The sequence below is a fragment of the Zingiber officinale genome, chromosome 6B (assembly GCF_018446385.1).
Source record: "Zingiber officinale cultivar Zhangliang chromosome 6B, Zo_v1.1, whole genome shotgun sequence".
Lineage (NCBI taxonomy): Eukaryota > Viridiplantae > Streptophyta > Magnoliopsida > Zingiberales > Zingiberaceae > Zingiber > Zingiber officinale.
In genome coordinates, this window is record NC_055996.1 from 68,329,380 (window position 1) to 68,351,477 (window position 22,098).

Consider the following 22,098-nt stretch of genomic DNA (forward strand, 5'->3'; position numbering starts at 1 on the left):
TGAACATTCTTTTATACGTTTGCATCTCTGACCATCCAAAATACTAGTGTACAATTTTAGTTCTTGGTTTAACATTGAAAAATTTGAATGTAAATGGCAAAGGCAAAGATTTCAAGCTTAGGATCAATAATAGGACCATCTTGAAATTGTAACCATGAAACAAAACAAGTTACATAAGAAAACAAGTTACACCACATAGAGTTACATCACAATGTCAAGTAACATCACAACACAAGTTACATCAACCACATCCACATCATCACAATCCAAGTACATACAATTACCATGATAACAATTCTAAATTTCCTATTCAATGAAGATATTTCATCACTCAACTGCATAGTTGCATAATTGTTGTTTCCATCATCCAAAACATCGTTATAATCAACTTCACCATTGTAACTAGCACATTTCTTTAATTCACTAATCTCCAACTTTAATTTTTTGTTATTTCACTTCAACTCATTAATAATTGTCTTACTTCTTTGTGATGGTTCTGGATCATGCCATAAGAAAAAGACACATCCTCTTTCCTGAATTTAAAAACAACTTAATCATCACACAATAATTTAAAAACTCACAACATCGTGTTAAGATAGCGAAAACTTACTCTATATTTTGGACATGAAAAAAATCGCCTTCCTGGATTTGATTCGGTCCATGATGTCTGGAGAATAGCTCGTAATCCACAATAACATAATATGTGGGGAGCTTCACATTGCTCGTCATTCATACGCCGTCGAGCGGAAGATGATGATGATGAAGAACCAACTGCCATGAATTTTCTCTAATTATACCTGAACAACACCAATATGCGAAAAGACATAAAATCATGTAAAACCTACTCCATAGACCATAAAGTTATAAATGCTAGAGATATTCAACCTAATTAGATCAAATTAGGTCCCAAGAAACACTTACAAACAAATCGACATATTATACATATTAGTTCTCTCACAATTCAAGAACAGCAAAGAAATTTCACATGTAACAGATTTACATAGTATTATGCCAAACATAATAAAACTAAAATATAGAGTTTATCAATTGCATTAAACTAAAATCAATTGCATAGAGCATTCTCAAACATATTTATCATATGTAACATAAACAAATTTACAACACAAATTATGCCAACAAAATCTCTACAGAAGCAAAATAACACTTCTGTATTTAATGTCACAGAAGCAAAATACACAGAAATTTAAGTCAAACAATCACAGAAACAATAATTTAAATCTCTACAATTAATATAAATTTTTGATTAACACCACAAATATCACAGAAGCAAAATAACAGAAACAATACAAATGTCAAACAATCTACCGCAGGAAGCAGGACAGATTTTTATCAAATTCATAGGTATGTTTAACAGAAATACACAGAAATGTTTAAAATCCCAAACGATTTTGCTTCGGTAAGGTTGATGTATCAAATTCAAATATTGATTGAAATTATAAAAGTATAGCGAATACTTGAACAAATTATACTTGAACAAATTATATTAAGTTTGGAGAATTTTAGGGCAACCTGAGAGGATGTTGCGGTGGGGAGGAGAGTCACGAGTTGTAGCGAGAGAGCTCGACGCGGAGGGAGGCGTTGTGTCGCGGCGAAGGAGCTGCTCGTCGTGAGAGAGGGAGTCGTCGCGGCGAAGGTGGTGCTCGTCGCGAGAGAGGGAGGCGCCGCGGCGAAGGAGGTGGTGCTCGTCGCGAGAGAGGGAGGCGCCGCGGAGAAAGAGCTGTAGCTCGACGAGAGAGGGAGGCGGCGAGAGTGAGGGAGGAGCTTCGGCGGAGAAGGGTGAGCAACGGGAAACCCTAGATCGCGGGAGGAGAGGAACGAGTTTTCTCACCAAGCCATTTTAACGACTTATTTGACGCAGGCGTCCAGGTCAGCGGCGCCGCATCGTTCCGCACCAAACATTCCGTAGGAGATCACTTCTGTATATATATATATATATATATATATATAAAATATATTTATGCTTAAATTTTCATCTCATACGGTGGACTGAAATTTCCTAGGAAAATGCTTAACTTGTATGACATATTGTTATTGAATTAATATTGTTGCTTTACCACGTAACAAACTTAATTAGAATAAAAATGATATATTTATTGTGATCAATATCATGTCTAATAATTTGTCTCCGAATAATGACGCACAATGGCGGATTTCTCAATGGATAATCAAGAAATTTAAGATTTAAATACAGTGCGATGAATTGCACAGAATTTTTTCCTCCGAAGTTATTTAAAATTTATAAGAAATAATTATCCATGAAGAAAGATTGACAACGAAATTACTCTAAATAAAATAAATATAAAAAAATAAAACAGAGGTTGCGTAACGAACCCGCCGTGTTTTCCTACGGGAGCGAAGTTAGTTTAAATTTATAAGAAATAATTATTCTTAATAAAAAAGATTGACAATGAAATTACTCTAAATAAAATAAATATAAAAAAAAATAAAACAGAGGTTGCGTAATGAACGCGCATAGATGGCAATTAGTGGAGGTTAGATCTACTAACAATGAGATCAGGGGATGCTTGATGCATAGACTGCAGTAGTTCTATGTCTCATGTATATTCCTTAATTCACCACAAGTCCGCTCCTTTCTTATCTGCCTACCTAAAATTTCCAACAAGAAACAGGTAAGAATAATGGCCGGAGGAGGCTTCCTGTCTTCCAAGTTCACCACGATGGTAGCCAAGCTGCATAGCTTGGCCTCATCGTCAACGCCATCTTCTTCTTCGTCGCCACACAACAATATTGAACAAGAGATGAGGAAGTTGAGAAAGACGATGAGAAGAATCCAAGCCAAACTTGCTGACTCAGAGGAGGAGAATCAGGTAAAAAGTCACTCGGAGAAGCTTTGGCTTAGCGAGCTCAAAGATGTTGCCTGTGAGGCGGAAGACGTAGTAGAAGAGTACGAGTACGAGGTGATGCGTTCCAGACAACTGCATGAGAGCAACAGTGGGGCACATGAGGTAAGCGATTCTGAAGAGTGATTACTTTTGTAAACACCTCAATTACTTTTGTGATTACTTTTTTGATTTTGTCATTATTTTCAGTTCCATTTTATATGTTGCAAACTGGATGATAACTAGATCCTGTGTGTGAATCTTTTGGAATTCATACTGTAATCTATAATTTCGATGTTTAGATTCATGATTATAAACCCAACAGGATGAACTAGCAAATAAAGCTGCCGAGATAAGGAAAAGCTTTGACGAGATCACCAAAGAGTGGAAACTCCTAACGTTGCCTAAGAACTCTGGAAAGAGAAAGAGAATAGTTGGGAATCGAGAAACAGGCTCTTTAGTGGTTGAATCAGATGTTCTTGGAAGAGAAGAGGAAAAGGATATGCTGGTTAAATGGCTCCTGTCAGAGGATGATACATCAGTGAATAAAGTTTCTGTAATTGCTGTAATTGGGATGGGGGGACTAGGCAAAACAACACTGGCTCAGCTTGTCTATAATGATCAAAGAGTGAAAAGCCATTTTGATTTAACAGGATGGATCTGTGTATCTGAAAATTTTCATGTTGTTAGTTTGACAGAGAAGATCCTGCAATCATTTGCCAAAGTGAAAGTTCATGAAGAACTAGATGAGCTGCAACATACACTACAAGAGAATTTTCCGGGGAAAGGGAAAGTTTCTGAAAAACTTGATGTGCTCCAACATGCACTCCAAGATAATCTGCAGGGGAAAAAGTTTTTGTTGATATTAGATGATGTTTGGAATGAAGAATTCACTCTCTGGGATGAATTAAGAAAGCCCTTAGTCTCAGCTCAAGTGGGTAAAGTTATAGTGACTACTAGGAATCAACCAGTTGCTAAAATTATGGAGACAAGAAGTCCTCTCGACTTGAATTGCTTACCATTTGATGTATGCTGGCAATTGTTCAAGGGAGTCACTTTGGGTGGAGCAGATAAGAGCCTACAACCACATCTTGAATACCTTGGTAGGAAGATAGTAGACAAGTGCAAAGGCTTACCTAGGCTGTGAAGGTGCTTGGAGGTGCTCTCAGAAACAAAGAAGATATAGATTCATGGGAGGAGATACTAGAGAATGAGATGTGGGAATCAGAAGAAACAAATAATGGAGTTTTACCTGCTCTTAAAATATCATATGATTGCATGCCGATCCAACTTAAAAGATGCTTCCAATACCTGTCCTTATTTCCCAAAGACTCAAGTTTACATTCAAGAGATATATGCCTATTATGGATGTCACAAGGTCTTCTTCCTCTTGGTGGAGATAAGAGAGCAGAGGAGATGGGCAGCAATTATATAAAGAGATTGGCTGAGAGATCAATGCTAAATCTTGATGGAGAATATTTTTCGATGCATGATCTTGTTCACAATCTTGCGCAATATATAGCTCAGGATGAATACCTCTATGTGATGGATAACAAATTCGACATAAAGAAATTACAAAAGATTCGACACTTGTCGGTGAGCATAGAAGATCCTCATCTACTAAAACATCTGGATTCTGGAGACAGTAAAAGATCTTCAACAACTAAAACTCATGCGGACACTTTTTATTAGAGTCCTTGACGATGTTTCTATTACAAGCCAAGACACAACTTTTGGAGTCCTTGACGATCTTTTCCAAAAATTGAAATATATACGGGCACTCCATTTAAGCCAGATTTGCATCACAAGGCTACCGGATTCATTGGGCAACATCAAACTACTTCGTTACCTTTCTATAAAAGATCATGAAATACAGAGTCTTCCGGAGTTCGTATGCAGCCTTTATAACTTACAAACTCTGGATCTGACAGATACAAATATTTCTGTACTCCCAAGTCAGATTGGAAATTTGATAAACCTACGTCATCTTTTGGTTCCTTTACCAAGGTCAGTTCTTTTACCAAGGCAGTTTCGAAATTTGATAAACCCACACCCACATTATCTTTCGCTTCCTTCCCAATTAGCCTTTCTTCCACCTGGAATTGGAAAGTTGACCAACTTGCAGACACTGACTCACTTCAACGTCAGTGATGAAAAAGAGCATTGCGACATAGGAGAATTGAATAGTTTGATGAAACTTGGAGGGCATATCCTCATTTATCTTTCAACACATGAGGACAGATTTTCAAACTCAAAACCGCCTCTGAAGACAAAAAAGTTTCTTGATTCTTTGGACTTACATTGGGGTAAGGATGGTTTTGACAGTTTGACAGATAGAAATCAGGCAGAGTGGCAGCTTAAGTACCTCGAACCGCATGTCAATCTCAAGACCCTTAAAATAACCCACTATCCGGGTGTCAGATTTGTTGGATGGGTGGGCGCTTCATCCTTCACTAAGTTGACCCATTTGGTTCTACAAAATTGTTGTTACAAGTGCAATAAACTTCCACCGCTGGGTCAACTTCCTTCTCTGGAAGAGCTTGTGATATCTAGTATGAATGGCATTCGACATGTGGGACGTGAATTTTGCTCCATGTTAATGGCATCTCCATCTTCTTCCCAAAACAAAATTGCATTTCCCTCTCTAAAACGCTTGGTATTTGACAGTATGGAAAATTGGGAATCGTGGGATGGAGTGGAGATTGGAGATTTCCCCGTTCTCCATTTTATCGAAATTTCTAAATGTTCAAAGCTGATCAAGTTTCCTCTTATGTATTATGTGAAAGAAATGAGAATACGTGGCTGTGGTGCACTCGATGTTCCAATTTTGCATTCAGTGACAAATTTACACATTGATGTCAGAACTCAGGAACGTGAGTGGATGTCCAAGTGCCACTTTCCAACTCTCAGACACTTGACACTAAATAGCAAAGTGCAAATTGTTCATCTGTCACAGAAACGACTACCTTCACTCAAGATTTTAAAGATTGGATCATCTATAGAATTGTGGGTTGTTATGGGGTTAAAAAATCTCACATCCTTGAATTCTTTAATTATAGAAGATTGCCCTAATCTTAAGTTCAAGAAGTTACCAGCCACCCTCCAACAACAACAAGTGAAGCTCGACAGGTGTCCTTTATTTGAGAAAGAGTTCAAAGAACAACAGCATATGCCCATCTTGGTATGAAAAACATACGCTCTCTCTCTCTTTTCAATACGCAAATACTTATTTTGGTAAATCATAAAGTTATTCACATGTATCATTGTCTTTCATTTTGTGTGTCGATGATGTCAAGGGAGAGGAAGAGGAAGAGGAAGAGGAATTAAAGCTTCTGGAGCTACGACTTGGGAATTATGGAGAAGAGAAAGGAGAAGGAATTAAAGCTTCTGGAGTCACGACTTTGGAATGATGTAGAGGATGACAACAGCAATGATGATAACATGCATAACTGATTCTTAACATGGAGAAAGGATTCTAATAGTGAGGATCCATCTGTTTATTTTTAATCATTTTTATTTTAATTGAAATATATGATATAATTTTTTTACATTACAGATTCCTCATAATTTTTCGCTTAGTTTTGAAAAGTTTCTATATAAATGTTGATAATATTTTTTCAACATTGTTAAAGCATCAATTTCATTTTTTTTAAATATGAAAAATATATTTGTTGATATATCTTATTAAGAATTTTGATCCTTTTATAATTGATTTTGATGAAGTCTAAAATTAAATTACATTAATATCTTTTTTTTCTTTACATTGAAAATAATTTTAAAGTTTTTTAGTAATTTTCTCTGATTATTATATATAAAAAATATATACTGATATAGTTTTCTTTAGTTTTACATCTTAGGATTGATAACACCCGCGAACGGAGAAATTTTTATGACGACATTAGAAAGCATAATTTTCTCGATTTTTGGCTAAGATATATAAAGTGTGATATTAAATTATTATTTTATGGAAGAGAGTTCGTTACAGTAGCTTCTACTGGGGTTCTCAAGTGTCGCCCTTAAGTTGCACTACTGCATGGGCCTTGTGCACCCTTACCAAATCTAATTTGCGAGCTTGGGGGTACTAATTTACATGTGTTCATGCATTATATTACACATGCAATGCGCATCTACGATGGCTAGTATATATATAGATGATAGGATCTGTACACTTTTACGTGGGCGACGTTCGACATGGGCACCTAACGTGACCAAAATCTAAATTTTTTAATCCCTAGCTTTTTTCATCTGCATGCAACAATTCTTCTCCATTCTTTTATGACAAAAGGTGAATAAGCTCATCCCCGCCAGCCCGCCCCAGGACTAATACGGAGGAGATAAATCACGGTGACTGAGGAGACCATCTTTTCTCTCATATTATTATTTTTTTTATGAAGATCTTTTCTCTCTTTTTTTAAAAAAAATGATTAATCAGGCTGGGTAACGTCGAGCCTGGGGTGATCGGCCCGGTCCCACGGAAGTTTTCCACTGGCCACCAGTGACGACCATCACAGAAGCCCGACATCCTTTGATTACGCCCCTCATTTGGAGGAAAAATTCTTACAAATACGTCGTAGTTCTTTTCTCTCTTCTTTGCTGCAAAAAGGTTGGAACCGCCAACCCAGCGGCCCCCTCAACCCGGCCCCACAAGTATGAGAGGGAGTAAATCAAGGTGAATACGGGGCCGGCTATGACATGGTGGCTTTTCTCTCTTCTTTGATTGCATGCAAGGTGGTGTTGATTTCTATAAACCAACACCAAGTGATGTTGGTTTGTAGAAACCAACACCAAGTGTTCCACCAAGGCTAGTACTAGTGTTGGTTTGTAAAAATCAATACCAAGGTGACCCTAAGCCCTAGAAACTAGCACTATTTGGTGTTGATTTTTACAAAGGTGCACTAAGGTAGTACTGGTTTGTAGAAATCAATATCAAGGTAGTGCTAATTTCTACAGACTAATACCAAGGTAGTATTGGATTGTAAAAATCAGTACCACCTTGGTGCTGGTTTTGACAAACCAGCATCATCTTACATGCAATCAAAGGAGAGAAAAGATAGTTGTTGCTTTAAGATGAGAGAGAGATGAAAAAAAAATTAGATTTTGGCTATGTCAGATCGTCTACGGATGTTGTCCACCGTCATTCACACAAAGGTGTGTAGGGTATATATATATATATATAATTCAATAATGACGTGACACTCTATCAAGAATAAGTTAAAGTCAAAGAGACTGGTCGATGTGGAAGGTAAAGCCAAGCATGGTTCCTAAGGCGGGCCGAGTGGATTAGTGCATTGCTGAGCGGACTTGGGCCGAGTAGACCTGGGCTGAGAGGACCCGTGCATTGCCGAGCAAAACTGGGCCAAGCGAACCAGTGCATGGCAGGGCGAACCAAAGCATGGTCGAGCGGACCAGCGCATTGCCGAGCAAAACTGGGCCTGGCAGACTAGTGCATGGTAGGGCAAACCAGAGCTTGGCCGAGCGGATCCTGCGGGAGCTGAGCATTGTATCTTTTTGGGATTTTGTGTCATTGACACAAAGCGGGTAAATCTTACTTTAGAAGCTTCCAAGCGGTCACATCAGAGAATGGCATGGCCGCTTAAGGAATAGTGTCAGGGAGGGACACTTTATGAGCTGTCCTTTCATAGAACATCTGGGGAAATGCACCTGTGCTTCAAGATACGTGCATAGGCATTACAGTGGCACTATATAAACGAGGTTCCCATCTGTTGGAGGAGGTATGCGCAACCTATTTCTTACACACGCTCTTGATACAGTTTTTTCACTGTTCTTTGCCACCTTGTCGGAAAACTGACTTGAACGTCAGAGGATCAACGTCGGGAACCCCTTCCCGACTCGGCACTGACGTTCCTTGTGGTTACAGGATGTGTGAGAATCTTCATCGAGTCAACTAGACGAGCAAAGAGTCTTCACCGAGTCAATCAATGTCTCGTCACCAGCTTACCATCTCCTCAATTTTTGAACAAGATTAACTTAAAATGTCCATTACAATATTTAAATTTAATTATCTTTTATTCATTTTAGTTAAATTATTTTCTCATTAAATATCATTCAAAATATTAAATAATTATAAATACAAACATAAATAAAGAGATTATAGAGGAGTCTTGCTCTAAGTTATTATAAGCAAACCCAATAATTTTTAAATGACTATAGACGTATTATGTCAAATTAAAACCTTAAACATTTGATAAGAAAATGTAGTACGTATATTCACTATTTTATATTGATTGAGTGAGACTTAATGTCTGATGTAAAAATATATAACGGTCGTTTATTTATCCATGTCTTATATAGTTTACCATGTCTAACATAATCAATGGTGATAAGATTTTGAATGATTGCTTCAACAGATGTTGAGGTTAATTTTTAGTAGGTGTAAAATATTTTATTGGATGTTTTTTCTTTCTAAAGAGTCATTGTATTAGAGTAAAATGCCCTTTTAATTTACTTGCATGTATAAATTATAAATAGATTGCATCTCATTGACTCAAAACTCATTTAATCTAAACTTGATCCTAATCTATTTATAGTAAGCAATTTAAAATCTTCGAATCACACAAACATTTTAATTGAGTTATCTAATTTATGTCTAATTTAATTAAATGGATTAGATGAGTTATAAATGGCTTATGTGACATAATCAAACAAAATTCCACTGTGTAGGTTCATTAAAAAATAAATATTTGTTAAATAACAAATATTTTAATTATTTTAATTATATTAAAATATAATAAAATTTATATTATTTTATATTGTAATAGATATATTATTACATGAAATATTTATAACTTATATATTAGATTATATTATTTTAATTTTACTAGATTAACTATTATAATAATAATTAAATATTAGTATATTTATAAATAAGATAGGTATAGATTGACTTGTATATGATTCAAACTTGTCTGGTTCAAACCAAAACCTTAAAAATGTATGTCAAATTGAGTTATGTAAACATGTACTCCAAATCCATACTTCAAAGGTTTAATTGCTATGGCTTTATGGACTAATACCTCAATTACTTTTTTGATTTTGCCGATGTTTTCAGTTTAATTTTATAGGCTGTAAATTAGATGACAACAAGATCATGTGTATGAATCTTTGGGAATTCATACTGTGATCTATAATTATGAGGTGTAGATTCATGATTATAAACCCAACAGGATGAACTAGCAAATAAAGCTGCGGAGATAAGGAAAAGGTTTGATCAGATCACCGAAGAGTGGAAACTCTTAACGTTGCCTAAGAACGCTGGAAAGAGAAAGAGAAGCCCCTCGTCCATAGATGAGAACCGAGAAACATGCTCTTTAGTGGTTGAATCAGATGTTCTTGGAAGAGTAGAGGAAAAAGATATGCTGGTTGAATGGCTGCTATCAAAGGATGATACAACAAGGAATGGAGTTTCAGTAATGGTTGTTATTGGGATGGGGGGACTGGGTAAAACAACACTCGCTCAGCATCCAAGAGTGAAAAGCTATTTCGATTTAAGAGGATGGGTCTATGTATCTGAAAATTTTCATGACGGAGAAGATCCTACAATCATTTACAAAAGTGAAAGTTCATGAAGAACTAGATTGGCGCCAACATACACTACAAGAGAAACTACAGGGGAAAAAGTTTTTGTTGATATTAGATGATGTTTAGAATGAAGAATTCACTCTCTGGGATGAATAAGAAAACCCTTAGAATCAGCTCAAGTGGGTAAAGTTATAGTGACCACTAGAAATCAACCAGTTGCTAGAATTATGGAGACAAGAAGTCCTCTCGACTTGAATTGCTTGCCATTTGGGGAGGAGCAGACAAGAGCCTACAACCACATCTTGAAGACCTTGGTAGGAAGATAGTAGACAAGTGCAAAGGCTAACCTTTGGCTGTGAAGGTACTAGGAGGTGCTATCAGAAACAAAGAAGATATAGATTCCTGGGAGGACATCTTAGAGAATGAGATGTGGGAATCAGAAGAAACAAATAATGGAGTTTTACCTGCTCTTAAAATATCATATGATTGCTTGCCGATCCAACTTAAAAGATGCTTCCTATACCTGTCCTTATTTCGCAAAGACAAACATTTACATTCAGAAGAAATACTGCAATTATGGATGTCCCAAGGTCTTCTTCCTCTTGATGGAGATATGAGAGCTGAGGGCATAGGCAGAAATTACATAAAAAGATTGTCTGAGAGGTCAATAATATATCTGGAACGGGGCAACTCTTTTTTTATGCATGATCTTGTTCACGATCTTGCACAATATATAGCTCAGGATGAATGCCGGTGTGATGGATAACAAATTCGACACAAAGAAATTACCAAAGATTCGACACTTGTCGGTGAGCATAGAAGATCCTCATCTACTCAAACATCTGGAAACAATAAAAGATCTTCAAGAACTAAAACTCATGCGGACACTTTTTATTAAAGTCCGAGGCAAATCACGAGGGCAACCTTCTATTACAAGACAAGACAAAGTTTTTGGAGTCCTTGACGATCTTTTCCAAAAACTGAAATACATAAGAGCACTCCATTTAAGCCAGATCGGCAACACAGAGTTACCGAATTCATTGGGCAACCTCAAACTACTTCGTTACCTTTCTATAAAAGATACTGATGTAGAGAGTTTCCCAGAGTCCGTATGCAACCTTTACAACTTACAAACTCTGGATATGCAATCCACAAATATTTTTGAACTCCCAAGGCAAATTGGAAACTTGATAAGTCTACGTCATCTTTTCCTTTCCGACAAAGTTGGCTTTCTTCCATTTGGAATTGGAAACTTGGCCAACTTGCAAACACTCACCCAATTCAACGTCAGAGCTAAAAAAGAGAATTGTGACATAGGAGAATTGAGTAGATTTATCGAACTGTTAGAAGTTGAATTAAACTTGTTGAATGCATGAACTATAGTAAATGTTTAATGTACATGTGGTAAAAGACGATTCGCTCGCCCCCAGCACCCCCCGTAAACCGTCCCTAGGCCAACACGGAGGAGATAAATCACGGGTGACTACTAGCCATTAGTGCAAACGGCCAAGACATGGGGGAGGTTATACTTGGTCACGCCGAGTTTCGACCCCAAGACCTCATGTGACAACACCCCATGTCTTAACCATCGCACCGCCCCGAGGGGACAAATGTTTAATGTACATGAACCAAGTGAAAGATGAATTTTATATTTCATTTACTTAGATAGAATAAATTCATGTATTTAATTAATGAAGTATGGTATAAGAGTTTCTATTAAGTAGTATAAATAGTCATGTAATGTAAAGTTGCAAGATAAATTATTTTTACGATACAAATCATGTTACTACAATTCCTCTACTCTTCTTAGAAAGCTATTTGAGAGTCTACCGTCTTCCAACAGAAACATGGAGCAACTATCTCCATTTATATTGAAAATCTGTGAAGAGATTTTCAAATTCAAAACCTCCTCTGAAGACAAAAAAAAAAAAAAAAAAATCTTAATTCTTTGAAGTTAAATTGGCATAAACAAATTGATTATTTTGACAGCTTCAAGGAAGATGAAAAAAGGCATATCAGCAATTTGCATACCTCCAACCACACGTCACCCTCAAGTCCCTTAAAATATATAATTATCTAGGTGTTGTCAAATTTGTTGAATGGGTGAGCGATTCATCTTTCACTAAGTTGATTTGTTTGAGTCTAGTAATTGTAAGAATTGCACTAAACTTCCACCGTTGGGTCAACTTCCTTCTCTGAAAGAGCTTGCTATAAGGCAGATGGATGGCATACAACATGTGGGATTTGAATTTTGCTCCATGCAAATACCATCTCCATCTTCTTCTCAGAACAAAATTTCATTTTTCATCTCTAAGACGGTTGGAATTTAGAAGAATACTAAATTGGGAAGCGTGGGATGGAGTGGAGATTGGTGATTTCCCCAATCTTCATTTTCTTGAAAATTTTCAATGGAATATGCTGATTAAGTTTCCTAGTGGTCATTTATGTCTTCTGTGAAAGAAATGAGATTAGATAGTTGTGGTGAACTTGATGTTCCAAATTTGCATTCACTGACAAATTTAAGCATTTATGTCACAACTCAGGAACATAGTGAGTGGATGTACAAGTGTTACTTTCCAACGCTTAACACTTGACATTTTATAGAAAACTGGAATCTGTTCATCTATTGAAGACTCGACAAGGTCTTCAAGAATAGATGCCTCTTGTGTATGTATGCTTGGTCGTTGGTAAAATCTCGAGTTGCTTGTCATAGTGTATGCTTCCTTGGTTGATGATCAGTCGCTCAGAAGAAAAGAGGTGGTCTTGCTAACACAATATCCAAAGTCCCATGGCTACCTTCAAAAAATACTGCCTTAATTGCAGTAATGTCGGACCAGTAAAACTCAATCTTGCTCTTCAAGCCACCTTCGAGAACTTCCCATACAAGTTTATGTTTGGCGAGGTAACATTTTGCTACTAAATCACCTTCATATCTAGACACACACTCCCATGTCCCAATCCTCAATAATGAGGCAGGAAAATTTGAAGCTTTGATTTTGCTCAATGAGCTCGAAGAAGCTGAGAAGTCTGATTGTTCACCAACTTCCGAGCCCTTCGAGCTAGTGAAGCATAAAGTTTTACCTGTCTTTGATGAGAAAGCATCATCTAAATCATATAAGCTAGAGACTGACTCTTCCTGGGGCGAAGACCCAACGGTCCAGGTTCCCCAAGCACATTGTTGTACAGAGCCTGCTCATACGAAGTGCTCACGTCCCTGGCCCTCTTGTGGAGACGTACGTGCTTCTCGTCCAAGGGTTCCTCCACTTCCAACTTCATTTCCGGAGGAGGGGGAGTCGAGTGCGGGGTGGAATCAGCTCGGCGCTTGCTATAATCCAAAGACCAAACCATTCCGCAGGAAGATATCCAAAGTAGAACCCTAGAACGCCTAGTTCCGCTGCTTCTCCGCAGCTTTTATGCTTCGATCGCGCAGAGATATTTCGTAGAAACATAGGTGGAGGGATCTGTTCGCGAGGAAGGAGGACCAAGACGTCCTTTGCTGTTAATTTTAACGTCGACGTCTTTTACTACCAATTTCGGCACCGACAACCCGGGGTTTCATTGCCGCTACTCTTTATTCTCGCGGGTCTCACCTTGGCCTTATTCCTAGTGGTTTTCGTAGTAAAAAAAAAGTCCAAGATGCCTTTGCTGTCAATTTAACGTCGACGTCTTTTACTACCAATTTTGACACCTACAACCCGGAGTTCCATTGCCGCTACTCTTCATTCTAGTGGCCATGCATGCATCTCTAGATGAAATTGATAAAGAAATAAATTGCACAAGAGTAGGAGACATCAAACCTATAATAGCATTGAGGAGAAGTTGATCCTGGCGGAGCCAGAGAATATGATCAGGATTCGCCTAAGGGAGCGTGGCATCTGTAGACATTATCTGCGTAGGGGGGCAAGGACGTGAGTCATTAATAAAACCCAGTAAGTCATATCCGAATAGAAGAGACGTGAACTGCAAGCGCCAGGCAGAATAATTGGAAGTGGTGAGTCTCAACGGTGCGTGAGCATTGACGTTGAGAACCACAAGAGAGACAGGAGAATCAGGTGATAATTGATTTATGAAGTGGGACCAGGTTCGTAAAAGCCAGAGAAAGTGGTTTTAGAATAATCCTTAATAACATCATTAATATGGCTTTTAGAATCACTTTGATCTTCTAAAACTGAGTACTAAGGATTAAAGTAAGGCGATTCTAATATAAAATCAGGTTGCTAACTAAGTATCTTCAAATGAGGATCACAACCGATCAATTTCTCAAAATTCTTGCTCGACAAGGTCTGGGGACATTGAAGTAGATGCCTCTTGTGTATGTATGCTTGGTCGTTGGTAAAATCTCGAGTTGCTTGCCATTGTGTATGCTTCCTTGGTTGAGGATCAGTCGCTTAGAAGAAAAGAGGTGGTCTTGCTAACACAATATCCAAAGTCCCATGGCTACCTTAAAAAAAAACTGCCTTAATTGCAGTAATGTCGGACCAGTAAAACTCAATCTTGCTCTTCAAGCCACCTTCGAGAACTTCTCATACAAGTTTATGTTTGGCGAGGTAACATTTTGCCACTAAATCACCTTCAAATCTAGACACACACTCCCATGTCCCAATCCTCAATAATGAGGAAGGAAAATTCAAAGCTTTGATTTTGCTCATTGAGCTCGAAGAAGCTGAGAAGTCTGATTGTTCACCAACTTCCGAGCCCTTCGAGCTAGTGAAGTATAAAGTTTTACCTGTCTTTGCCTGTGAAAGCATCATCTAAATCATATCAGCTAGAGACGGACTCTTCCTGGGGCGAAGACCCAACGATCCAGGTTCCCCAAGTACATTGTTGTACAGAGTCTGCTCATACGAAGTGCTCACTTCCCTCACCCTCTTGTGGAGACGAACGTGCTTCTCGTCCAATGGTTCCTCCACTTCCAACTTCATTGCCGGAGGAGGGGGAGCCGAGTGCGGGGTGGAATCAGCTCGGCGCTTGCTGGAATCCAAAGACCAAACCAATCCGCCGGAAGATATCCAAAGTAGGAACCCTAGAACGCCTAGTTCCGCTGCTTCTCCGCAGCTTTTATGCTTCGATTACGTAGAGATATTTCGTAGAAACAGAGGTGGAGGGATCTATTCCCGAGGAAGAAGGACCAAGACGCCCTTTGCTGTTAATTTTAACGTCGACGTCTTTTACTACCAATTTCGGCACGGACAACCCGGGGTTTCATTGCCGCTACTCTTTATTCTCGCGGCTCTCACCTTGGCCTTATTCCTAGCGGTTTTCATAGTAAAAAAAAATTCCAAGATGTCCTTTGCTGTTAATTTAACGTCGACGTCTTTTACTACCAATTTCGACACCTACAACCCGGGGTTCCATTGCCGCTACCCTTCATTCTAGTGGCCATGCATCTCTAGATGAAATTGATAAAGAAATAAATTGCACAAGAGTAGGAGACATTAAACCTATAATAGCAATGATGAGAAGTTAATCCTGGCGGAGCCATAGAATATGATCAGGATTCGCCTGAGGGAGCGTGGCATCTGTAGACATTATCTGCGTTGGATGGCAGGGTCGTGAGTCATTAATAAAACCCAGTAAGTCATATCCAAATAGAAGAGACGTGAACTGCAAGCGCCAGGCAGAATAATTGGAAGTGGTGGGTTTCAACGGTGCCTGAGCATTGACGTTGAGAACCACAAGAGAGACAGGAGAATCAGATGATAATTGATTTATGAAGGGGGACCAGGTTCGTAAAAGTCAGAGAAAGTGGTTTTAGAATGATCCTTAGTAACATCATTAATATGGCTTTTAGAATCACTTAGATTTTCTAAAACAGAGTACTAACGATTAAAGTAAGGCGATTCTAATATAATATCAGGTTGCTAACTAAGTATCTCTAAATGAGGATCACCTCCGATAAATTTCTTAAAATTCTTGCTCGACAAGGTCTTGGGACATTGAAGTAGATGCCTCTTGTGTATGTATGCTTGGTCGTTGGTAAAATCTTGAGTTGCTTGCCATTGTGTATGCTTCCTTGGTTGAGGATCAGTCGCTCAGAAGAAAAGAGGTGGTCTTGCTAACACAATATCCAAAGTCCCATGGCTACCTTCAAAAAATACTGCCATAATTGCAGTAATGTCGGACCAGTAAAACTCAATCTTGCTCTTCAAGCCACCTTCGAGAACTTCCCATACAAGTTTATGTTTGGCGAGGTAACATTTTGCCACCAAATCACCTTCATATCTAGACACACACTCGCATGTCCCAATCCTCAATAATGAGGAAGGAAAATTCAAAGCTTTGATTTTGCTCAATGAGCTCGAAGAAGCTGAGAAGTCTAATTGTTCACAAACTTCCAAGGCCTTCGAGCTAGTGAAGTATAAAGTTTTACCTGTCTTTGCCTGAGAAAGCATCATCTAAATCATATCAGCAAGAGACGGACTCTTCCTGGGGCGAAGACCCAACAGTCCAAGTTCCCCAAGCACATTGTTGTACAGAGCCTGCTCATATGAAGTGCTCACGTCCCTGACACTCTTGTGGAGACGTACGTGTATCTAGTCCAAGGGTTCCTCCACTTCCAACTTCATTGTCGGAGGAGGGGGAGCCGAGTGCGGGGTGGAATCAACTCGGCGCTTGCTGGAATCCAAAGACCAAACCATTCCGCCGGAAGATATCCAAAGTAGGAACCCTAGAACGCCTAGTTCCGCTGCTTCTCCGCAGCTTTTATGCTTCGATCGCGCAAAGATATTTCGTAGAAACATAGGTGGAGGGATCTGTTCGCGAGGAAGGAGGACCAAGACGTCCTTTGCTGTTAATTTTAACGTCGACGTCTTTTACTACCAATTTCGGCACCGACAACCCGGGGTTTCATTGCCGCTACTCTTTATTCTCGCGGCTAGCTCTCACCTTGGCCTTATTCCTAGCAGTTTTCATTGTCTAAAAAAAGTCCAAGATGTCCTTTGCTGTCAATTTAACGTCGAAGTCTTATACTACCAATTTCGACACCTACAACCAGGGGTTCCATTGCCGCTACTCTTCATTCTAGTGGTCATGCATCTCTAGATGAAATTGATAAAGAAATAAATTGCACAAGAGTAGGAGACATAAAATCTAAAATAGCATTGAGGAGAAGTTGATCCTGGCGGAGCCAAAGGATATGATCAGGATTCGCCTGAGGGAGCGTGACATCTGTAGACATTATCTGCGTAGGGGGGGGGGGCAGGGACGTGAGTCATTAAAAAAACCCATTAAGTCATATCGGAATAGAAGTCATGACGTGAACTGCAAGCGACAGGCAGAATAATTAGAAGTGGTGAGTTTCAACGGTGCCTGAGCATTGACGTTGAGAACCACAAGAGAGACAGGAGAATCAGATGATAATTGATTTATGAAGGGGGACCAGGTTCGGAAAGGCAGAGAAAGTGGTTTTAGAATCATCCTTAATAACATCATTAATATGGCTTTTAGAATCACTTTGATCTTCTAAAACTCAGTTCTAAGGATTAAAGTAAGGTGATTCTAATATAATATCAGGTTGCTAACTAAGTATCTTCAAATGAGGATCACAACCGATCAATTTCTCAAAATTCTTGCTCGACAAGGTCTGGGGGCATTGAAGTAGATGCCTCTTGTGTATGTATGTTTGGTCGTTGGTAAAATCTCGAGTTGCTTGCAATAGTGTATGCTTCTTTGGTTGAGGATCAGTCGCTCAGAAGAAAAGAGGTGATCTTGCTAACACAATATCCAAAGTCCCATGGCTACCTTCAAAAAATACTGCCTTAATTGCAGTATTGTCGGAGCAGTAAAACTCAATCTTGCTCTTGAAGCCACCTTCGAGAACTTCCCATACAAGTTTATGTTTGGCGAGGTAACATTTTGCCACTAAATCACCTTCATATCTAGACACACACTCGCATGTCCCAATCCTCAATAATGAGGAAGGAAAATTCAAAGCTTTGATTTTGCTCAATGAGCTCGAAGAAGCTGAGAAGTCTGATTGTTCACCAACTTCTGAGTCCTTCGAGCTAGTGAAGCATAAAGTTTTACCTATCTTTGCCTGAGAAAGCATCATCTAAATCACATCAGCTAGAGACGGACTCTTCTTGGGGCGAATACCCAACGGTCCAGGTTCCCCAAGCACATTGTTGTAAAGAGCCCGCTCATACGAAGTGCTCACGTCCCTAACCCTCTTGTGGAGACGTACGTGCTTCTCGTCCAAGAGTTCCTCCACTTCCAACTTCATTGCCGGAGGAGGGGGAGGCGAGTGCGGGGTGGAATCAGCTCGGCGCTTGCTGGAATCCAAAGACCAAAGCATTCCGCTGGAAGATATCCAAAGTAGGAACCCTAGAACGCCTAGTTCCGCTGCTTCTCGACAGCTTTTATGCTTCGATCGCGTAGAGATATTTTGTAGAAACATAGGTGGAGGGATCTGTTCACGAGGAAGGAGGACCAAGACGTCCTTTGCTGTTAATTTTAACGTCGACGTCTTTTACTACCAATTTCGGCACCGACAACCCGGGGTTTCATTGCCGCTACTCTTTATTCTCGCGGGTCTCACCTTGTCCTTATTCCTAGTGGTTTTCGTAGTAAAAAAAAAATCCAAGATGTCCTTTGCTGTCAATTTAACGTCGACGTCTTATACTACCAATTTCGACACCTACAACCCGGGGTTGCATTGCAGCTACTCTATATTCTAATGGCCATGCATCTCTAGATGAAATTGATAACGAAATAAATTGCACAAGAGTAGGAGACATCAAACCTATAATAGCATTGAGGAGAAGTTGATCCTGGCGGAGCCGACGAATATGATCAGGATTCGTCTTAGGGAGCGTGGCATCTGTAGACATTATCTGCGTAGGGTGGCAGGGACGTGAATCATTAATAAAACGCAGTAAATCATTTCCGAATAGAAGAGACGTGAACTGCAAGCGCCAAGCAGAATAATTGGAAGTGGTGAGTTTCAACGGTGCCTGAGCATTGACGTTGAGAACCACAAGAAAGACATGAGAATCAGATGATAATTGATTTATGAAGGGGGACCAGGTTCGTAAAAGCCAGAGAAAGTGGTTTTAGAATCATCCTTAGTAACATCATTAATATGGCTTTTAGAATCACTTAGATTTTCTAAAACAGAGTACTAACGATTAAAGTAAGGCGATTCTAATATAATATCAGGTTGCTAACTAAGTATCTCTAAATGAGGATCACCTCCGATAAATTTCTTAAAATTCTTGCTCGACAAGGTCTTGGGACATTGAAGTAGATGCCTCTTGTGTATGTATGCTTGGTCGTTGGTAAAATCTCGAGTTGCTTGCCATAGTGTATGCTTCCTTGGTTGAGGATCAGTCGCTCAGAAGAAAAGAGGTGGTCTTGCTAACACAATATCCAAAGTCCCATGGCTACCTTCAAAAAATACTGCCATAATTGCAGTAATGTCGGACCAGTAAAACTCAATCTTGCTCTTCAAGCCACCTTCGAGAACTTCCCATACAAGTTTTTGTTTGGCGAGGTAACATTTGGCCATTAAATCACCTTCATATCTAGACACACACTCGCATGTCCTAATCCTCAATAATGAGGAAGGAAAATTCAAAGCTTTGATTTTGCTCAATGAGCTCGAAGAAGCTGAGAAGTCTGATTGTTCACCAACTTCCGAGCCCTTCGAGCTAGTGAAGCATAAAGTTTTACCTGTCTTTCCCTGAGAAAGCATCATCTAAATCATATCAGCTAGAGACGGACTCTTCCTGGGGCAAATACCCAACGGTCCAGGTTCCCCAAGCACATTATTGTACAGAGCCTGCTCATACGAAGTGCTCACGTCCCTAACCCTCTTGTGGAGATGTACGTGCTTCTCGTCCAAGGGTTCCTCCACTTCCAACTTCATTGCCGGAGGAGGGGGAGCCGAGTGCGGGGTGGAATCAGCTCGGCGCTTGCTGGAATCCAAAGACCAAACCATTACGCCGGAAGATATCCAAAGTAGGAACCCTAGAATGCCTAGTTCCGCTGCTTCTCCGTAGCTTTTATGCTTCGATCACGCAGAGATATTTCGTAGAAACAGAGGTCGAGGGATCTGTTCGCGAGGAAGGAGGACCAAAACGTCCTTTGCTGTTAATTTTAACGTCGACGTCTTTTACTACCAATTTCGGCACCGACAACCCGGGGTTTCATTGCCGCTACTCTTTATTCTCGTGGTCCTCACCTTGGCCTTATTCCTAGAGGTTTTCGTTGTCTAAAAAAAGTCCAAGATGTCCATTGCTGTCAATTTAACGTCGACGTCTTTTACTACCAATTTCGACACCTACAACCCGGGGTTTCATTGCCGCTACTCTTCATTCTAGTGGCCATGCATCTCTAGATGAAATTGATAAAGAAATAAATTGCACAAGAGTAGGAGACATCAAACCTATAATAGCATTGAGGAGAAGTTGATCCTGGCGGAGCCAGAGAATATGATCAGGATTCGCATGAGGGAGCGTGGCAACTGTAGACATTGTCTGCGTAGGGTGGCAGGGACGTGAGTCATTATTAAAACCCTGTAAGTCATATCCGCATAGAAGAGACGTGAACTGCAAGCGCCAAGCAGAATAATTGGAAGTGGTGAGTTTCAACGGTGCCTGAGCATTGACGTTGAGAACCACAAGAGAGACAGGAGAATCAGATGATAATTGATTTATGAAGGGGGACCAGGTTCGTAAAAACCAGAGAAAGTAGTTTTAGAATAATCCTTAATAACATCATTAATATGGCTTTTAGAATCACTTTGATCTTCTAAAACTGAGTACTAAGGATTAAAGTACGGCGATTCTAATATAATATCAGGTTGCTAACTAAGTATCTTCAAATGAGGATCACAACCGATCAATTTCTCAAAATTCTTGCTCGACAAGGTCTGGGGACATTGAAGTAGATGCCTCTTGTGTATGTATGCTTGGTCGTTGGTAAAATCTCGAGTTGCTTGCATTAGTGTATGCTTCCTTGGTTGAGGATCAGTCGCTCAGAAGAAAAGAGGTGGTCTTGCTAACACAATATCCAAAGTTCCATGGCTACCTTCAAAAAATACTGCCTTAATTGCAGTAATGTCGGACCAGTAAAACTCAATCTTGCTCTTGAAGCCACCTTCGAGAACTTCCCATACAAGTTTATGTTTGGCGAGGTAACATTTTGCCACTAAATCACCTTCATATCTAGACACACACTCCCATGTCCCAATCCTCAATAATGAGGAAGGAAAATTCAAAGCTTTGATTTTGCTCAATGAGCTCGAAGAAGCTGAGAAGTCTGATTGTTCACCAACTTCCGAGCCCTTCGAGCTAGTGATGCATAAAGTTTACCTGTCTTTGATGAGAAAACATCATCTAAATCATATAAGCTTGAGACTGACTCTTCCTGGGGCGAAGACCCAACGGTCCAGGTTCCCCAAGCACATTGTTGTACAGAGCCTGCTCATACGAAGTGCTCACGTCCCTGGCCCTCTTGTGGAGACGTACGTTCTTCTCGTCCAAGGGTTCCTCCACTTCCAACTTCATTTCCGGAGAAGGGGGAGTCGAGTGCGGGGTGGAATCAGCTCGGCGCTTGCTAGAATCCAAAGACCAAACCATTCCGCAGGAAGATATCCAAAGTAGAACCCTAGAACGCCTAGTTCCGCTGCTTCTCCGCAGCTTTTATGCTTCGATCGCGCAGAGATATTTCGTAGAAACATAGGTGGAGGGATCTGTTC

The 22,098-nt window shown here is 39.7% G+C and overlaps 3 protein-coding genes across 5 annotated transcripts; 2 read left to right on the forward strand and 1 right to left on the reverse strand.

Moving 5' to 3' along the window:
• The first annotated feature begins 2,498 nt into the window (after window positions 1–2,498).
• On the forward strand, window positions 2,499–6,409 carry LOC121992594 (disease resistance protein RGA2-like). 3 transcript variants are annotated; one of them, XM_042547080.1, is made up of 3 exons: window positions 2,499–2,987; window positions 3,187–6,042; window positions 6,158–6,409. In XM_042547080.1, the coding sequence occupies exons 1-2, from the start codon at window positions 2,661–2,663 to the stop codon at window positions 4,006–4,008; spliced, it is 1,149 nt and encodes a 382-aa protein (XP_042403014.1). In that variant the 5' UTR covers window positions 2,499–2,660; the 3' UTR covers window positions 4,009–6,042; window positions 6,158–6,409. The 3 variants fall into 3 exon arrangements, with proteins under 3 accessions (XP_042403014.1, XP_042403013.1, XP_042403012.1); XM_042547079.1 differs by having other exon boundaries at window positions 2,502–2,987; window positions 3,164–6,042; XM_042547078.1 differs by having other exon boundaries at window positions 2,502–2,987.
• A 1,685-nt stretch (window positions 6,410–8,094) lies between these two features.
• LOC121991080 (putative disease resistance RPP13-like protein 1) lies at window positions 8,095–10,447 on the forward strand. Its single transcript, XM_042545105.1, has 2 exons — window positions 8,095–8,103; window positions 10,046–10,447. The coding sequence occupies exons 1-2, from the start codon at window positions 8,095–8,097 to the stop codon at window positions 10,445–10,447; spliced, it is 411 nt and encodes a 136-aa protein (XP_042401039.1).
• Window positions 10,448–13,143: 2,696 nt separating this feature from the next.
• LOC121991081 lies at window positions 13,144–15,322 on the reverse strand. The gene is made up of 4 exons (XM_042545106.1): window positions 15,178–15,322; window positions 15,127–15,136; window positions 13,532–13,725; window positions 13,144–13,481 (listed from the first exon to the last, which is right to left on the reverse strand). Exons 1-4 carry the CDS (start codon window positions 15,320–15,322, stop codon window positions 13,144–13,146), a joined length of 687 nt encoding a protein of 228 aa, XP_042401040.1.
• Window positions 15,323–22,098: the final 6,776 nt, after the last annotated feature.